Source organism: Emydura macquarii, unplaced genomic scaffold, assembly GCF_026122565.2.
Source record: "Emydura macquarii macquarii isolate MOO-44397 ecotype Brisbane River unplaced genomic scaffold, CSIRO-AGI_Emac_v2 contig_1790, whole genome shotgun sequence".
Classification (NCBI taxonomy): Eukaryota; Metazoa; Chordata; order Testudines; family Chelidae; genus Emydura; species Emydura macquarii.
The window spans coordinates 15,232,715-15,247,974 of NW_027131927.1; the positions used below are offsets into that span (position 1 = coordinate 15,232,715).

General features: G+C 44.6%; 1 protein-coding gene across 1 annotated transcript in view; it reads right to left on the bottom strand.

Annotated features, from left to right (window-relative positions):
- Window positions 1–14,496, bottom strand: part of TEX15 (testis expressed 15, meiosis and synapsis associated) — a 72,913-nt gene extending 58,417 nt beyond the window's left edge. The window contains exons 1-3 of the mRNA XM_067557359.1: window positions 14,352–14,496; window positions 11,996–12,161; window positions 241–478 (exon numbers count right to left, since the gene is read on the bottom strand). Of these exons, the coding sequence (XP_067413460.1) occupies window positions 241–478; window positions 11,996–12,161; window positions 14,352–14,496 (549 nt within the window). The remainder of the gene's footprint in view (window positions 1–240; window positions 479–11,995; window positions 12,162–14,351) is intronic.
- Window positions 14,497–15,260: the final 764 nt, after the last annotated feature.

Genomic DNA, 15,260 nt, shown 5'->3' on the forward strand with positions numbered 1-15,260 from the left:
GCTGCAGGCAGCAGTGCTGCACAAGGACAGTGGTGGAAGTACATGGTAGTTAGAAATGTTGCACGGGGACTGTGTCACGGTGGTAACAAATAAAAACTCACAAAGGTGTTGACAATCAGGAGGCGTCCAAGATTGTTTGTGAGGGACCCCAGGGTGGGAGAGAAGCCTGCCCTGTGACAGGCTCCTCGAGCACTGTGCACTTTTGAAAATGTTCCCCCTAACTCTTTACATGATACTTACCTTGAAAACCAGGATGGTTTCTGCACGAATCAATCTGTTATTTGCATAATTCAAAGCGACATCAACATGTCTGAATAAATAAACTCCAAGCAGGGGATTTCCTAAATCCTTCATAGCAGACTCACTGGAATGTATTCCACCCTGGTATATTTTTGAGACCTCATCCCAAGGCAGTACTAAAAAGCAAAAATGTTCTTCAAGTTCTCTGCCTTGCCTTCCTTCTTCACGCATCTTAGCCCTAACAATGAAATAAAAAGAGGTTATACACTTTGACAGCTAACAGCCATCAGTTTTCAAAGATTTGCATAGATAATACAAGCAAATATTATAACAAATCTATAACTATATTATAAATGAGGTCCAGAGGGGTAGCTGTGTTAGTATGTATACAGCAAAAACGAGAGCTCTGTGGCACTTTAAAGACTAACAAATTTAATTTCAGTAGGCATAAGCTTTTGTAGGTTGCACCCCATTTCCTCAGATGCAGTTAGTAGAAATAATATAGCAAATACAGGCGACATATATATGGTGGGCAACATATACATATCCAAAGGCATAGACAACAATGGAGTAAGTGGATGAAAGCCGGGTTCTTGAGGCCTAATTACAATAATTGAGTAGGAGATGAGAATGGGTGATCAGAGCAATTTACTTCTTGTAATGAGATAGCCATTCCAAATCTCTGTTTAAACCCAGTTTGAATGTGTCAAGTTGCAGATAATTTCTAACTCATCAGTTTCTCTTTGAAGTCTGTTTTTGAAGTTTTTTTGTGATAGGATAGCAACTCTCAGGTCAGAGATAGAGTGTCCTGGGAGACTGAAGTGTTCTCCAACTGGTTTATGGATGTTATTATTTTTTACATCTGATTTGTGTCCATTTATCCTTGTGCGTAGTGATAGTCCAGTTTGGCCAATGTACATGGCAGAGGGGCATTGCTGGCACATGATGGCATATATAACATTAGTGGATGTGCAGGTGAATGAGCCCTTATGGTGTGATTGATTGATGTGGTTAGGACCAGTGATGCTGTCACTAGAGGCAATGTGTGGGCAGAGCTGACAACGGGTTTGTTGAAGGGATAGGTTCCTGGATTAGACTTCTTGTAGGGTGTATGGTTGCTGGTGAGTATTTGCTTCAGGTTGGGGGGCTGTCTGTAAGCCAGGGTGAGTCTGCTGCCCACTGCCTGAGTGAGAGACGGATCATCTGCTAGGATAGGTTGTAGATCTTTAATGATGTGTTGGAGAGATTTTAACTGGGGACTGTAGGTGATGGCCAGTGGTGTTCTGTTGTTTTCTTTGTTGGTCTGTCCTGTAGTAGGTGACTTCGGGGTACCCGTCTGGCTCTGTCAATTTGTTTCTTCACTTCTCCAGGCGGGTATTGAAGTTTTAAGAATGTTTCATAGAGATCCTGTAGGTGTTTGTCTCTGTCTGAGGGATCGGAGCAAATCCAGTTGTATCTTAAGGCTTGGCTGTAGACAATGGATCGTGTAGTGTGTCCAGGGTGAAAGCTGGAGGCATGAAGATATGTATTGCGGTCACTTTGTTTTCGGTATAGGGTGGTATTAATGTGACCATCCTTTATTTGTATTGTAGTGTCCAGGAAGTGGATTTCTTGTGTGGACTGGTCCAGGCTGAGGTTGATAGCGGGATGGAAATTATTGAAATCCCAGTGAAATTCTTTGAGAGACTCTTTCCCGTGAGTCCAGATGATGAAAATGTCATCAATATAGTGTAGGTAAAGAAGAGGTGCTTGGGGACGAGTTTTGAGGAAGCGTTGTTCTAGGTCAGCCATAAAAATGTTGGCATACTGTGGAGCCATGCGGGTGCCCATAGCTGTGCCACTGACTTGGAGGTATAGATTGGTTCCAAATCTGAAGTAGTTGTAGGTCAGGACAAAGTCACAAAGTTCAGCAGTCAGGTGTGATATATCATCATCAGGGAAAATGTTCCTGATGGCTTGAAGTCCATTTTTGTGTGGAATGTTGGTGTAGAGAGCTTCTACATCCATAGTGGCTCGGATGGTATTATCTGGGAGATCACCGATGGATTGTAGTTTTCTCAGGAAGTCAGTGGTATCATGAAAACAGTGGTATCATGAAAACAGAATGGGTATCTCATTACAAGAAGTAAGTTGCTCTGATCACCCATTCTCACCTCCTACTCAATGGTTGTAATTAGGCCTCAAGTACCCGGCTTTCATCCACCTACCCCATTGTTGTCTATGCCTTTGGATATGTATATGTTGCCCACCGTATATATGTTGCCTGTATTTGCTATATTATTTCTACCAACTGCATCTGAGGAAGTGGGGTGCAACCCACAAAAGCTTATGCCTACTGAAATTAAAGTTGTTAGTCTTTAAAGTGCTACAGAACTCTCGTTGTTTATATTATAAATATTATAACTATACTTTGCTCTCCCCTGTGGGAGGCTTGGCTCTGTACAAGTCAGCCCACAGCCAAGAGAGACCCTTCTGCCAGACTGAAAAGTCCTACTGGCAGGCTTTTAGAGTCCTCTGCTGTCAGGATGGTATCTGCAATGTAAAACCCTGAGGGTGAAGCATGCAAAGGCGAACAAATGAACAGATTCCAAGGTGTCCAGTGAGGTTACAGAAGTTCAGGGAGCAGGGATGACGATGAGACAGTTCTCCTCTGTAGTAAAAGAACCAACAGAAGTGCAGAATTAAGGACTCTGGGTCAATTCAGCAGTGACATAATTGTTAATAATGGGAGTCACACTGATTATCTGGCTAAATTTGACCCCCGAGATCTTGTCTTAAAGACTTCAAGTGATGGATAAGCCACCACACCCCTTGCTGAATTTTTCGGTGGCCAATTATCCCAACAGTTACCAAAACTGGCACCCTATTTCCTGTTTGCTTTTGCCTAGCATCAGCTTCCAGGAACTGGATTTTTTATGCCTTTGCCTGATAAATTAAAAAGCCCTTTTCTCCTCGTGTAGGTACTTACAGACCACGATCAGCTCACCTCTTAACCTTCTCTTGGATAAACTAAATAGATTGTGCTCCTGGAGTCTCTCACTCTTAATAAGCATCACTTGCTGGTAATTTATTCTTCAAGAGATACCTCTGCATGCTGCCACTAATGGGATTTAGTGCCCCCTGGCACCAAGCTCACAGAACTATTACCAAAGCTGTGTCCATGTGGTGGGCATGATCGCTCCCTGGTGACGCTTACATTAGACTTCCAAACCTATATGAAGATGTGCAGCCCCAACTGTCTCAGTTCCTTCCCCTAAACTCAGGAAAAACTTCTTAACTGCAGGAACGTTAGGACAATGGAACAGACTGCCTAGGGAAGTCGTGGAAGCTCCTTCACTGGAGGTTTTCAAAAAGAGGCTGGATAGCCACCTGTCTTGGATGGTTTAGATCCAACAAATCCTGCATCTTGGCAGGGAGTTAAACAGGATGATGCTGGTGTCCCTTCTAAGCCTGTGGTTTTATTACTCTGGTTCTAAACTGCGGCGTTTCCAAGTGTGACAAGAACGCAGAGGACAGGAGGGTGATCAGGGAATGCAAATGTATAAAGAGGATTCTCAGACAAGTTACTAAAGTGGCTTCTCCTTTGAAAGTGCCTGTGCATTCCCAACTGTTGGAGATGAGCTAACCATATCATCTAGAATGGACAGAGGGTCAAGAGGTTCCCCAGTGAAATAAAGACTACAGCATTGCCTGCCCAAATCCATCATGTGAACACTGGGCCAGGGCTAATGAATACTACTTAGGGAAGGTGTGAACCCAACTCTAAGTGGCTGCTCTCTACAAATCTCCCCTATGGGCAGGCATAAACCTGAAAAATACCATTGAAGTGGCAGTAGCCCGTGTGAAATAGATGCTGATTCTTGTTGCTAAGGGGATTCTAGCTTGAATACAAATAGATACGGTGACCCATTTGTATAATCTCTGCAAGGAAAGAGCCTGACCATTACACCTCTCCCTGTATATCACAAATACAGCCTACTGCATTTCCGGAAGGGCTCGGTTCTCACTGAGCAGAAACAGAATGTGCTCTTTTCATGTCCATAGTGTGCAACTAGGTTTCCCAGTGAGGGCGAGAGTGAGGTTTTGAAAAGGAACCCAGGAGGGAGATGACCTAATTAATGTGGAAATCTGTCACTTCCTTTGGAATACATTTCAGGTGAGGATGTAGGGATACCTTATCTTTCAGAGTTGCCAGCAACTCCCAGACCCTTAGAACTAATGCAGTGTCTATGGGGAAGGCGGTTTTATAAGACGGGTAGATAGACCACACCACACTCCTCCCAAAGTTCAATGGAGGTTCCCTCAGTTTTGCTAGCACGAAGATCAAGTCTCTTAAAGGAACAGGCTCTCTCTCAGGGTAAAATGCACTGTTAAGGCCTTTGAAGAAATGTGTGGCTGTGGAGTGAAAAACACGACTAGAGCCTAGAAGAGGAAAATGGTATGCAGAAACTGCAGCTAAATGGATCTAAAGGGAAACAATGGCAGAGGGCTTCCTTAAGGTATAGTAAGAAGTCCAGGACAGTGGAAATAGGAGGGGATTCTGGAACAATTCCCCTTAATTACTGTCAAAAAAGAGACTCTTCCATTTCTGATTGTAGTTCTTGTGAGTGGTAGGTTTTCTAGCCTGAAGGAGCTCTCTTGCTCTTGCAGAATAACAAAAGAGATCACTCAGTTCAGACTCTAGCATTTAGGCAGCCAAATGTAGCATGTCACCCTGATATAATTATCAGAGCAACAAGCGGGAAGCCTGTTAACCAACACATTTGTGTTAGACACAGTATACACCACCTTAAAAGGTATTATATGCGTAGTATTAATATAAGTATTGGGAAATTATGTTAACTTAATGCGTTACACTTTCCCACAATTCTGTTCACTTATGCTAAGTATCCCATAACATCTTGCATTAGCTAAAGTAAGCTTTTGCTTAAGTAGATAGGAAAACTGTCAGGCTCAGGACATAGGGGTGTTTTACCACTGCAAACAGTAGGGAGTTACTCTCACAGGCCAGTACTGAATTGTCCCAAAGGAAAAGGACAAGTTACATGGTTTATCTACCTGGTACAAACCTTGGAGGTGGCTTCACACACTTTGGTAGCTGGAATGCATGTGCTCAGAACAAAGAGATAAGAGATACAATCATGGTACCAGAAAAACAAAGTAGAAAGCTGATTGGTTAAATCTAGTTTCAGATGACACACAGTACCCTTTTAGTTGTAAACAGGACGGATATAAAAAGTACAGCTTCAGGAGTGTAACTTCAGAAGTACACCTTCTGTGTAAGATGAATTTAACAATGCTGCACAAGACAGCTTCTTGGAAACTGGTATCATTTCAAACTTTCTTCCTGTACTATACTATTATTGATACCTAGAAATAAACCTGACTGATATTGGTTATGTGGTCTCTTGAATATATTTCATAATGAACCAAAGTACAGTTGAGCAACTGACTATACAATTCATCAATACTTTGATTATTTTCATGGCTCTTTTCTGACCCATTTCCAATTTATAAATATCGTTCTTGAACTGTGGGCACCAGTAATGGACACAGTATTCTAGCAACGGACGCCCCACTGCCAAATACAGAAGTAATACATCTCCCTACTCCTACCTACTCTGTTTTCAAGGACCACTTATGAGGTAGCCCCGCAGCCAAACCAGGGCTTCTCACTCAACAGCACAACCCAGCCAAGAACCCTCCTGCAGTCATACAATGTATCAGATTCTCTTGACTCCCAGCCTGCTCCTGGTCCAGTTCCTGTTTCTGCCCCAGCCATGCCCGAGTTCTGTTCCAGTGTTGTCCTTGCCTTTCTCTGACCTTGCTCCAGCCCTGTTCCTGACTCGCTCCAGGCTTGCCTCCACCTCCTGATCCTCCTCAGACTCTGACCACCAGCTTTCGACCCCTGGCTTGCACCTAGACTCATAAGAGCATAAGAACGGCCATACTGGGTCAGACCAATGGTTCATCTAGCCCAGTATCCTGTCTTCTAACAGTGGCCAATGCCAGGTGCTTCAGAGGGAATGAACGGAACAGGTAATCATCAAGCGATCCATCCCCTGTTGCCCATTCCCATCTTCTGGCAAACGGAGGCTAGGGACACTTCAGAGCATGGTTTTGCATCCCTGCCTATCCTGGCTAATAGCCATTGATGGACCTATCCTCCATGAACTTATCTAGTTCTTTTTTTGAACCCTGTTATAGTCTTGGCCGTCACAACATCCTCTGGCAAAGAGTTCCACAGGTTGACTGTGCGTTGTGTGAAGATATAATTCCTTTTGTTTGGTTTAAACCTGTTGCCTATTAATGTCTTTGGGTGACCCCTAGTAATTGTGTTATGAGGAGAAAATAACACTTCCTTATTTACTTTATCCACACCAGTCATGATTTAATAGATCTCTATCATATCCCCTCTTAGTCATCTCCTTTCCAGGCTGAAAAGTCCCAGTTTTATTAATCTCTCCACATATGGAAGCTGTTCCATACCCCTAATCATTTGTGTTGCCCTTTTCTGTACCTTTTCCAATTCCAATATATCTTTTTTTGAGATGAGGCAGATCAGATCTGCACGCAATATTCATGATGTGGGCATATCATGGATTCATAAAGAGGCAATATGATATTTTCTGTCTTATTATCTATTCCTTTCCTAATGATTCCCAATGTTCTGTTAGATTTTTTGACTGCTGTTGCACATTGAGTGGATGTTTTCAGAGAACTATCCACAGTAGTCCAGCTATGGTACTTATGTACTATCCACCGTGACTCCAGCTACAGTACTATGATTCTGGCTTGTCTACAGACTCTGATCTCGGTTCTGACCCCAGCCTATCCCCAGATCAGAATTCCAGTGCTATCCTCGGCCCAGTCCCAACCCTATGACTTGCTTTGACCTTCGCTCCAACCACTGGGCATGACTACCAGAAACACCTGACAGTTTGCACACACTCGTTGGTACTGGACCCCTGGATGTTGATGGAGCACCCGGGTACTGCAGCCCTGGAGATGGCTTCCCTATTCCAGAGCCTTCAGAATCATTTGCCCATCCAGAGTAAACTTGTCCCAAAGCAAACAGAAACTACTGATGGCAGTATGCTGACCTCCAGGCCAGATGCCTAAGAGACAGCCCCTCTCCATGTCAGGCCTGGGGACCACCAGGAAACTGAAAATCAACCAGATCCTTTCATTGCACTTTCAGGTCATATTGGGCCTCCCCTGGCTCTCCCTCCACAACCCAACATTTCATGGGCAGCACAGAAGGTATGGTCTAACTCTGGGTTTTGCCTTCTGCAATGCCTAGGAAGACCTAGCAGGGAAAAACTCAAATCTGTCCTCAGAAGGAGTTCTCCCTGCTCGGTACTACCTCAGCCTCCAAAGATACATCAATCCTGGTCAAGTATAACAATTTTGCAGATGTGTTTGATAAAATGAAGGCCAATGTCTTACCCCCACACTGATCCTACAAATGCCCTACAGACCCCCAGCCACAGGCAAAGATCCCCTTTGGATGCATTTATTCGCTGTTGTTGGAACCTGAGCTCAAGGCCCTATGGGATTACCTGGATGAAAATTTGGCTAAAAACTTGCTTTGGTCCTTCAAATCCCCTGCTGGAGTCCCCATCCTGTTTGTTCAAAAGGAGGACAGGACACTGTGCCTCTGTGTTGATTATCGTCAGGAAAAAATATCTTCTTTTACTGATCGACAAGCTCCTAGAATGGGTCAGTGCGCAGCAAACATCTTCACCAAGCTCTACCTGCATGGTGCATACAACTTGTTCCGCATACAGGAGGGCGTTGACTGGAAGACAGCCTTCCACACCAAGTATGGCCACTATGAGTACCTAGTTATGCCATTTGACCTTTCCAACACCCCAGTCACATACTTGTGTTTTTAATTATATCTTCAAGGATATCCTAGACCAATTTGTTATTTACCTAGACAACATCCTCATCTTCTTGGAGAACAAGACTTTGCATGACCAGCCTGCCTGATAAGTGCTGGAACACCCCAGGAAAAATGGCCAAAATGCAAGCTAGAAATATGCAAATTTGACTGCACCACCATCTATTTCCTGGGGTTATATTATCTTGCCAGACAGGATCAGCATGGATCTGTGGAAAGTCACTGCCACTGTAGACCTGGGCCCTGCCAAGGACCATCCATGTCATCCAGTGTTTCCTGGGATTCACAAATTTCTACTGGAGCTTCATCAAGGAAGTCTCCCTAGTAGTGGCCACAATTATCCCAACTCTTCCATAAGAATTCTGCCCTCATCTGGACGTCGGAGGCCCAACAGGCTTTCAAGCAACTGAAAAAGGGCTTCACCTCTACACCTATATTAAGGTATCCAGATTCATCTAAGCCCTTCATTGTCAAGGCAGACACTTCCAGTTATGCCATTGGGGAAATATTGCTGCAGGGGTCACCAAGCATTCTCCATCCATGCTCACTCTACTCCAGAAAGCTAAGTCCTATGGAGTGGACCTATAAAATCTGTAACAAAGAGCTGCTGACCATCAAGGCCGCCTTTGAGGAATGGTATCACCATTTGGAGAGTACGCATTTTCCTGTTCAAGTATTCACTGACCACAAAAAAAACTTAGAACACCTGAGATCTGGAAAGAACATCAACCAGCGCCAGATCTGATGGTCCCTGCTTTTTTTCATGCTTTGAGTTTACACTGTATTATTGACTTGGAGGCCGGAATGGCAAACCTGATGCACGCTCCCACAAGGAGGAGTACCTTGATAGCAAAGAAGGACCATCAGCAACCTCCACCATGCTGAAGCCCCATCACTTCACCAACATCTTAGTGACCATGGACATGTTAGCCCTTATAAAATCCTCCCTACCAAGCGACCAATTGGTGACTAAACAGATGTTGCCCAAATCCAAGCCTGACCCAGGTTTCTCTGTCAAGAACAGGATACTTCTTTTCCACAGCCGTGTTTATGCCCCCAAAGGCACACCCCATATTGCAATCTTCCAACTATGCCACAACTCAACTCTGGCCAACCACTGTGGACACTGGAAGATCATGAAACTGATCATACGCCATTTCTGGTGTCCTGATTGCACGCCTCTGTGAGATCGTACATCAACTCATGCAAAGTATGCTGCCTCACGATGGTCCCCCATACTAAACCTTAGTCCCCCTACCTACTCCTTCCTGACCCTGAGACTCTAGATCAATGAATTTTATTGTAGAGTTCCCTAATCCCAGAACCACATCACCATATTAGTGATCGTAGACTTCCTCTCCAAGATGTCCCACTTTACGCTCTGCCACAAGATTCCCACTGCAGAGGTGACAACCAATCTATTTTTTACCATGTTTTTAAGCTTCATGGGTTACCTCCCAATATTACATCAGACTGCGGGCCACAGTTCATCTCCCATTTTTGGCAGAATTCTTCTGCTTCTTAGATGTTGACCTATGTCTTTCCACTGCCTATCATCCCCCATGTGGATGGGCAGTCGGAATGAGTAAATCAAGTTTTAGAGCAGTACTTATGGTGTTTTATCAAATTCCACCAGGATGGCTGAATCCAACTTCTATCCTTCGTGGTGTTTGCCTACAAAAACTCAGAGCCTAAGTCCACACATCAGAGCCCCTTTTTCTCCAACTATGGTTTCCATTCCCGGTCCCACCTGTCCCTTCCCTCAACTTCCCACATTCCTGCTGCCTCTGAGCTGGTTGAACACCACCACCATGTTCAGGACGAGCTAAGAGCCCAGCTGCCTGGAAACCGCAAGGGCAGACTATAAGTAATCTGCTGACCACCACCACCAAGCTAACCCTCCCATCACCATCAGGTACAAAACACATCTGGACATCTCCCTTCCCTCCTGCAAACTTGACTACCAATACTTTGGTCTTCCTCATCACCCAGCAAATTAACCCAGTCACTTTCCGCCTCCAGGTAACCCCCATGATGTTAGTACACACAATATTCCCTGTCTACCTACTGAAAACACCTGCCCCCCCCCCGCTCCCCGCCAGGATGACCACAGGCACCGCCTCCTACAGTCACAGTGCACGATCAGGAAGAAAATCTGATGAATTAAATCCTCAATTCCAAGACCCTCCAAAGGGCGCTCCTGTAGTTCCTACACTGCAAAGGTCACAGCCCAGAGGAATACTCCTGTGAACCATGCCCCAACCTGCTCCATGAGTTCCATTAGTCCCATCTCAACAAGCCCAGTCCAGGGATGCCTGTGAGCAGCACTATCTGGCCAGGAACCCAGCTGCTGCATTGCAGTCCGTCACTCTCTCGACTCCCAGTCTGCTCCTGCTCCAGTTCCTGTTCCTGCCCCAGCCTTGCCCAAGCCCCTGTTCCAGTCTTGTTCTTTCCCTACTATGAACTTGATCCAGCCCTGCTACTGATCCTCTCCAGCCTTGCCTCCATCTCCTGACCCCCTCAGACTCTGGCCACCCAGCCTTGACCTCATGCCTGTATCTGAACTCTGGCTACAGTACTGACTTGGCTTGTTCATGGACCCTGACCCCCGCTATGGGGTGCATGTAATAAACTGCTTCATAAAGCTTTTTGTTTATTCATATGAAGTTCTCATCATCATAATGGTGCCCATCTCACATTTCTGGCTTATAGACACCCACCCACAATAGCAGATCTAGAACTGTTTAGCGCACGTGTGTGATAGCAGTACTGAAATGTATGAGCGCCATAAACCAAAGAAACGCCTCACCCCGTCAACTTGTGTTAATAAATAATAACATCATCCAAAGTAATCAGTCCTTTGCTGACAATTAGACTGTGCTGCAAAGCGGTTTTCCATCACCAGTAATTCCCTATGAGACCTGCCTTTCTTCAGGGCTGGCACTTCCAGCCAGCGAACAGAAGCCTCACATGCAGACAGGCCAATTTACCTTATCACATAACAGGAAAAAACTGGAAACTTCTGTTCCATTAGGGGTTATGAGCTATGCGCTATGCCCGTTCGTACATGATATTCTGTGGATTTAATTCTATTTTAAATGCTTTTAAATGTTTGGCATGAAACTACAAAAACCAAGGTCATTATTAATGAAAAGCTACACAGCTTCATAACTTGCCTATGCTTTTCAAAGATTAAGGAGATGGGGTGAAGCAGAGGGAAAGTTGTCACAGCCATTTATGGCTCCCTGATCCTCCGTCTGGCACTGGCATAAGTTAATGAAGCCTGAGTCTGCTCTTATTTGCAGCAGTTGATGGATAATGCCTAAGGCACTGTCTTCTGGTTGCAGCTAGCCAGAGGGCAGTGCACTTCAGCCGCACCATCTCTCCATTCCTTTGTGCCAACACACTCCCTGTGCCTGAAGCTGCCGGGAAGATTACACAGACAGTTCTAGGCCTGCCGGCAGCTCCCACCTGCTGGAGGAATCATCTGCAGAGGGAGACAATGCCAGATTCTGAAAGAGAATGTAACAGGCCAGAGAACCTGGCTCACAGTCTCAAGAAGATCTTGTAAACAAAAACATGTAGCTAGATAAAGAAAGTAGGCAGGAAAAGCTGGGATGAAATTTAAAACAAAATGAAGTAATGAAAGTCATATTACACAGCAAGCAAATCACATGTAAGGACACTCTGTAAAGTGTGCCCCACGGCAGCATTGGCGTTCCTGACTTGCCAGTGGAGGAAGCTGGTCTCACAATGGCAAAGGACAATGGGTGAATATTAACAGCAGAGGGCTACGTCATGAAAAGTCACCATAGTGAATTCACTGACATTCCCTTCGCAATCACCTACCTCTTCGCAGCAAATTTTTTTTCCAGATCTTCATTGTGTACCAGTTTTATCTCACCAAACTGCCATGAAGACTGCAGGTCACATCCTGTATTGAGACGAGACTGGCTCAAAGTATGATTGATGCTACTATACTCCCTCTGATTAGTGCAGCAGGTTGTTAAAGAAACTAGAAACACAACAAAGGAAATGGTGAATACAGGATACATTTTCCAATACCCTTTGCAGACAGACATAAGTAGATTTTATTGATAGCAAACTCACTACGGCCCTGTCTACGCTAGGAAATTAGGTTGGTATAACTATGTTGCTCAATAGGTGTGAAAAATCCACACCCTTGACCAACGCAGTTAAACCAATCTAACCACCAGGATAGACAACTCTATTGATGGGAGAATTCTCCTGTCGACCTAGCAACCGCCTCTTGTGGAGGTGGATTACCCGTCCTGTTGGCATAATTAGTGTCTTCACAGAAGCGCTATAGCTGTGCCACTGTAGTGTTTGTATGTAGACAAGCCCTAAGTCGGCTCAGCTAATGATGGCAAACACTTAACAAAGATGACGCAGCATAGCACAGGGATAAGTTAAAACAATGTGCTTTTGCTGTCAATTCTGAGACCATTTGTCATTCTAAATACTTTGCCAGAGGGTCTTGACCTAGCTGCTGAGAAAGTTCTGTCTCGTATGGTTCACATAATGGAACAGTTCATTGCTCTTAAGGAAGGAATCTGTTGTAAGAGATGGTGCTCACAGAGAGGAAAGAGAATCTCCCAGGTACCTAGGACCAATCCCACTGAAGGTTTAGAATATCAGAACATGGACCATAAATGTAATGCTGAGTTCAACAGGAAGCCAGCACAGAAAGCAGAGCATTGGGCTGACATATCCTTGGTGTCCTAGGTAGGCAGGGAGCTGCATTCTGTACCAAGAGGACCATGTTCAGGCCTTGCAGCTCCAATCTTAGGTGCAGTGAGTTGCAATAATCAGGCTTGGACATCTTGACTCTAGGATGGCTGTGGCCAAATCCACAGCTGCTAAGAAGAGGAGCAGCCTCTGACCAGTCTCCCAAGGAAGAGGGTGATTTCAAAAGTATGGCAATTTGGGCATTCAGTGGGAGCGAGGATCTAGCATGCCGAGCAGGACAGATTACAGCCGGCAGCTGCAAGTGTGACCATTCTGAAGTGTGACGCTGCGAGCCAGAGAAAGGGTCTGGGTGCCAAAAGAGTTCAATACCAGTTTGAGGTATTACAGAAAAACAGGAAAATCAACTGGAGGGTACAAGTGAGGAGACACTTGAGGAAATATACAAACAAAGAACACACACCAAGTTTTCCTTTATACTAAAGGCTAGGGAGGCTCGCGGACTTGTTACCCCCACTTCTCCTTTCACCTTGAGTCTTCTGCTTTCTCCCTCCCTCCTGACTACGGGGAGAGAGTAGGACTCTCCTTTCCCACAGCTCCTCAGAACTCTCCATGTGAGGGAGACCTGGTGGTGATCACAGAGCCGAGCCTTCTTGCTTCCCGTTCCTCACACCACTTGGCAGAGTGAGTGAGGAATGCACCTTGGACTGGGGCGCCACCGGATTGAGGTAAATTCAGGCAAAGGGGGAGGAGAACTGAATAATGCTCAATGTGACCAACTGAACCATATGCCTGGCAGGCCAACGAGAGCCCGACGTGCAGCTACACACAGCGCATTCACCACAGCCATCTTGAAATGGGTTAGCTGCCATAACTAGCTAAGATTACACCTTTCTACATAATACAAAACAAACAACACAATACCAAACACACAAAGCCCCCACAAGAAATGGCACTACACTCCTGATCCAATGGCAGGCAGAGAAAATAACTGAGGGAGGGTGCAGTTGTGCCTTCTTTTATAGCCATGGTCTAACTCTATTAATTTCTGTGAGTACATTTCAAGGCAATGTTTCAAAGTCACCACTTCATAGCACCTGACTCCAACAAAAAGCATCTTCTCTATTTCAGAAACTGGCAAACTCTCTCTCTCTCTCTTTAACTCCATGGATCAATGTTCATATGTTACAGAATATTTGACATTTGAGCAGGGTTTTCTGGATGTGTCAGCAAAATTGGACAAAAATAAAAAATTATATTTTAAATTCAAGATACTGGTTACTGTCTGTGACAAGCAAGGTTTCTGAGCTTTAATCAGCTCAGTTCACAACATCTGGCAGGTGCTAAATTTGAAACAAGTCAGTTGATTTCGAGGCTTTGAAGTGTTACAATTTGTTGATGGAGCTTTGGAATAACACACACCACTTACACTCAGTTATGCACAATTTTCATTTGACAAAAATACTCAGTTTGGATTTTAGTTACCAGTTTACTGTACCTTTATCAGCAGTCCTCCTTATTTTAGGGATGGTAAATTTTTTCAAAGGATTTGTTTCTACACCAGCAGCTGGCACATATGGTGCCTTCTCATTAGATCTTATTTTTTTCTTCACTTTAACTCTATTAATTTCCTCCACTTCCATCTTGTCACCAGCCTAAAACAGGAATGAAAGCCATAAGTAACCAGCTAAAAACAGTCTTATTGGTATTTCTGCTTTTCTGCTCAGCTCCATCCATGTTGTCACCTCATCTTCCCAACTGTACTGTGTGATCAGAGAGGCATCAAACTGTACCTGCTTAGTAGACAATTAGGACATCACTTCCAGAAGTCCCTAACTTTACTATATCCTCACGCTCTCTGGGAAATGGAGGTCCAAGAACTGTACAAGTTTAATTAATCTCCACGTCACTGTTCCTCACCCTATTTGTCTGTCCTGTCATCCTGTTGCATCCTGTCTATCATGTGTAGGGTGATCATATATTCTGTTTTGGCCAGGACAATCCTATTTTAAGCTCAGTCCTGGAGGTAACAACTTTTTTGGCAAAACTGGGCATTTGTCCCACTTACTCTTACTAACTGATGATCAATCAGTTTTGCCAAAAAAGTGGGGTGCACCCCCATAGAAGGGTGTGGAGGAACATTCAGGGGGAGGGGGTGATCAGTATTGCCAAGTGCCAGGACTTTGGCTATCAAGTGGCGATGCCAAGTGTTTTGGGAGCCCCAACAGTGTCCCATTTTCACTTTGGGAAATATGGCCACCATAGTCATGTAGATTATAAGATCTCTGGGGCAAGAACTCTCTTCCTTCTTACACGTTTGTACAGCACCTAGCACAATGAGACCCTGATCCTCCTATGGAGTACCCAGGCACTATCACACTATAACTAATAAATTATGAATAGCCAG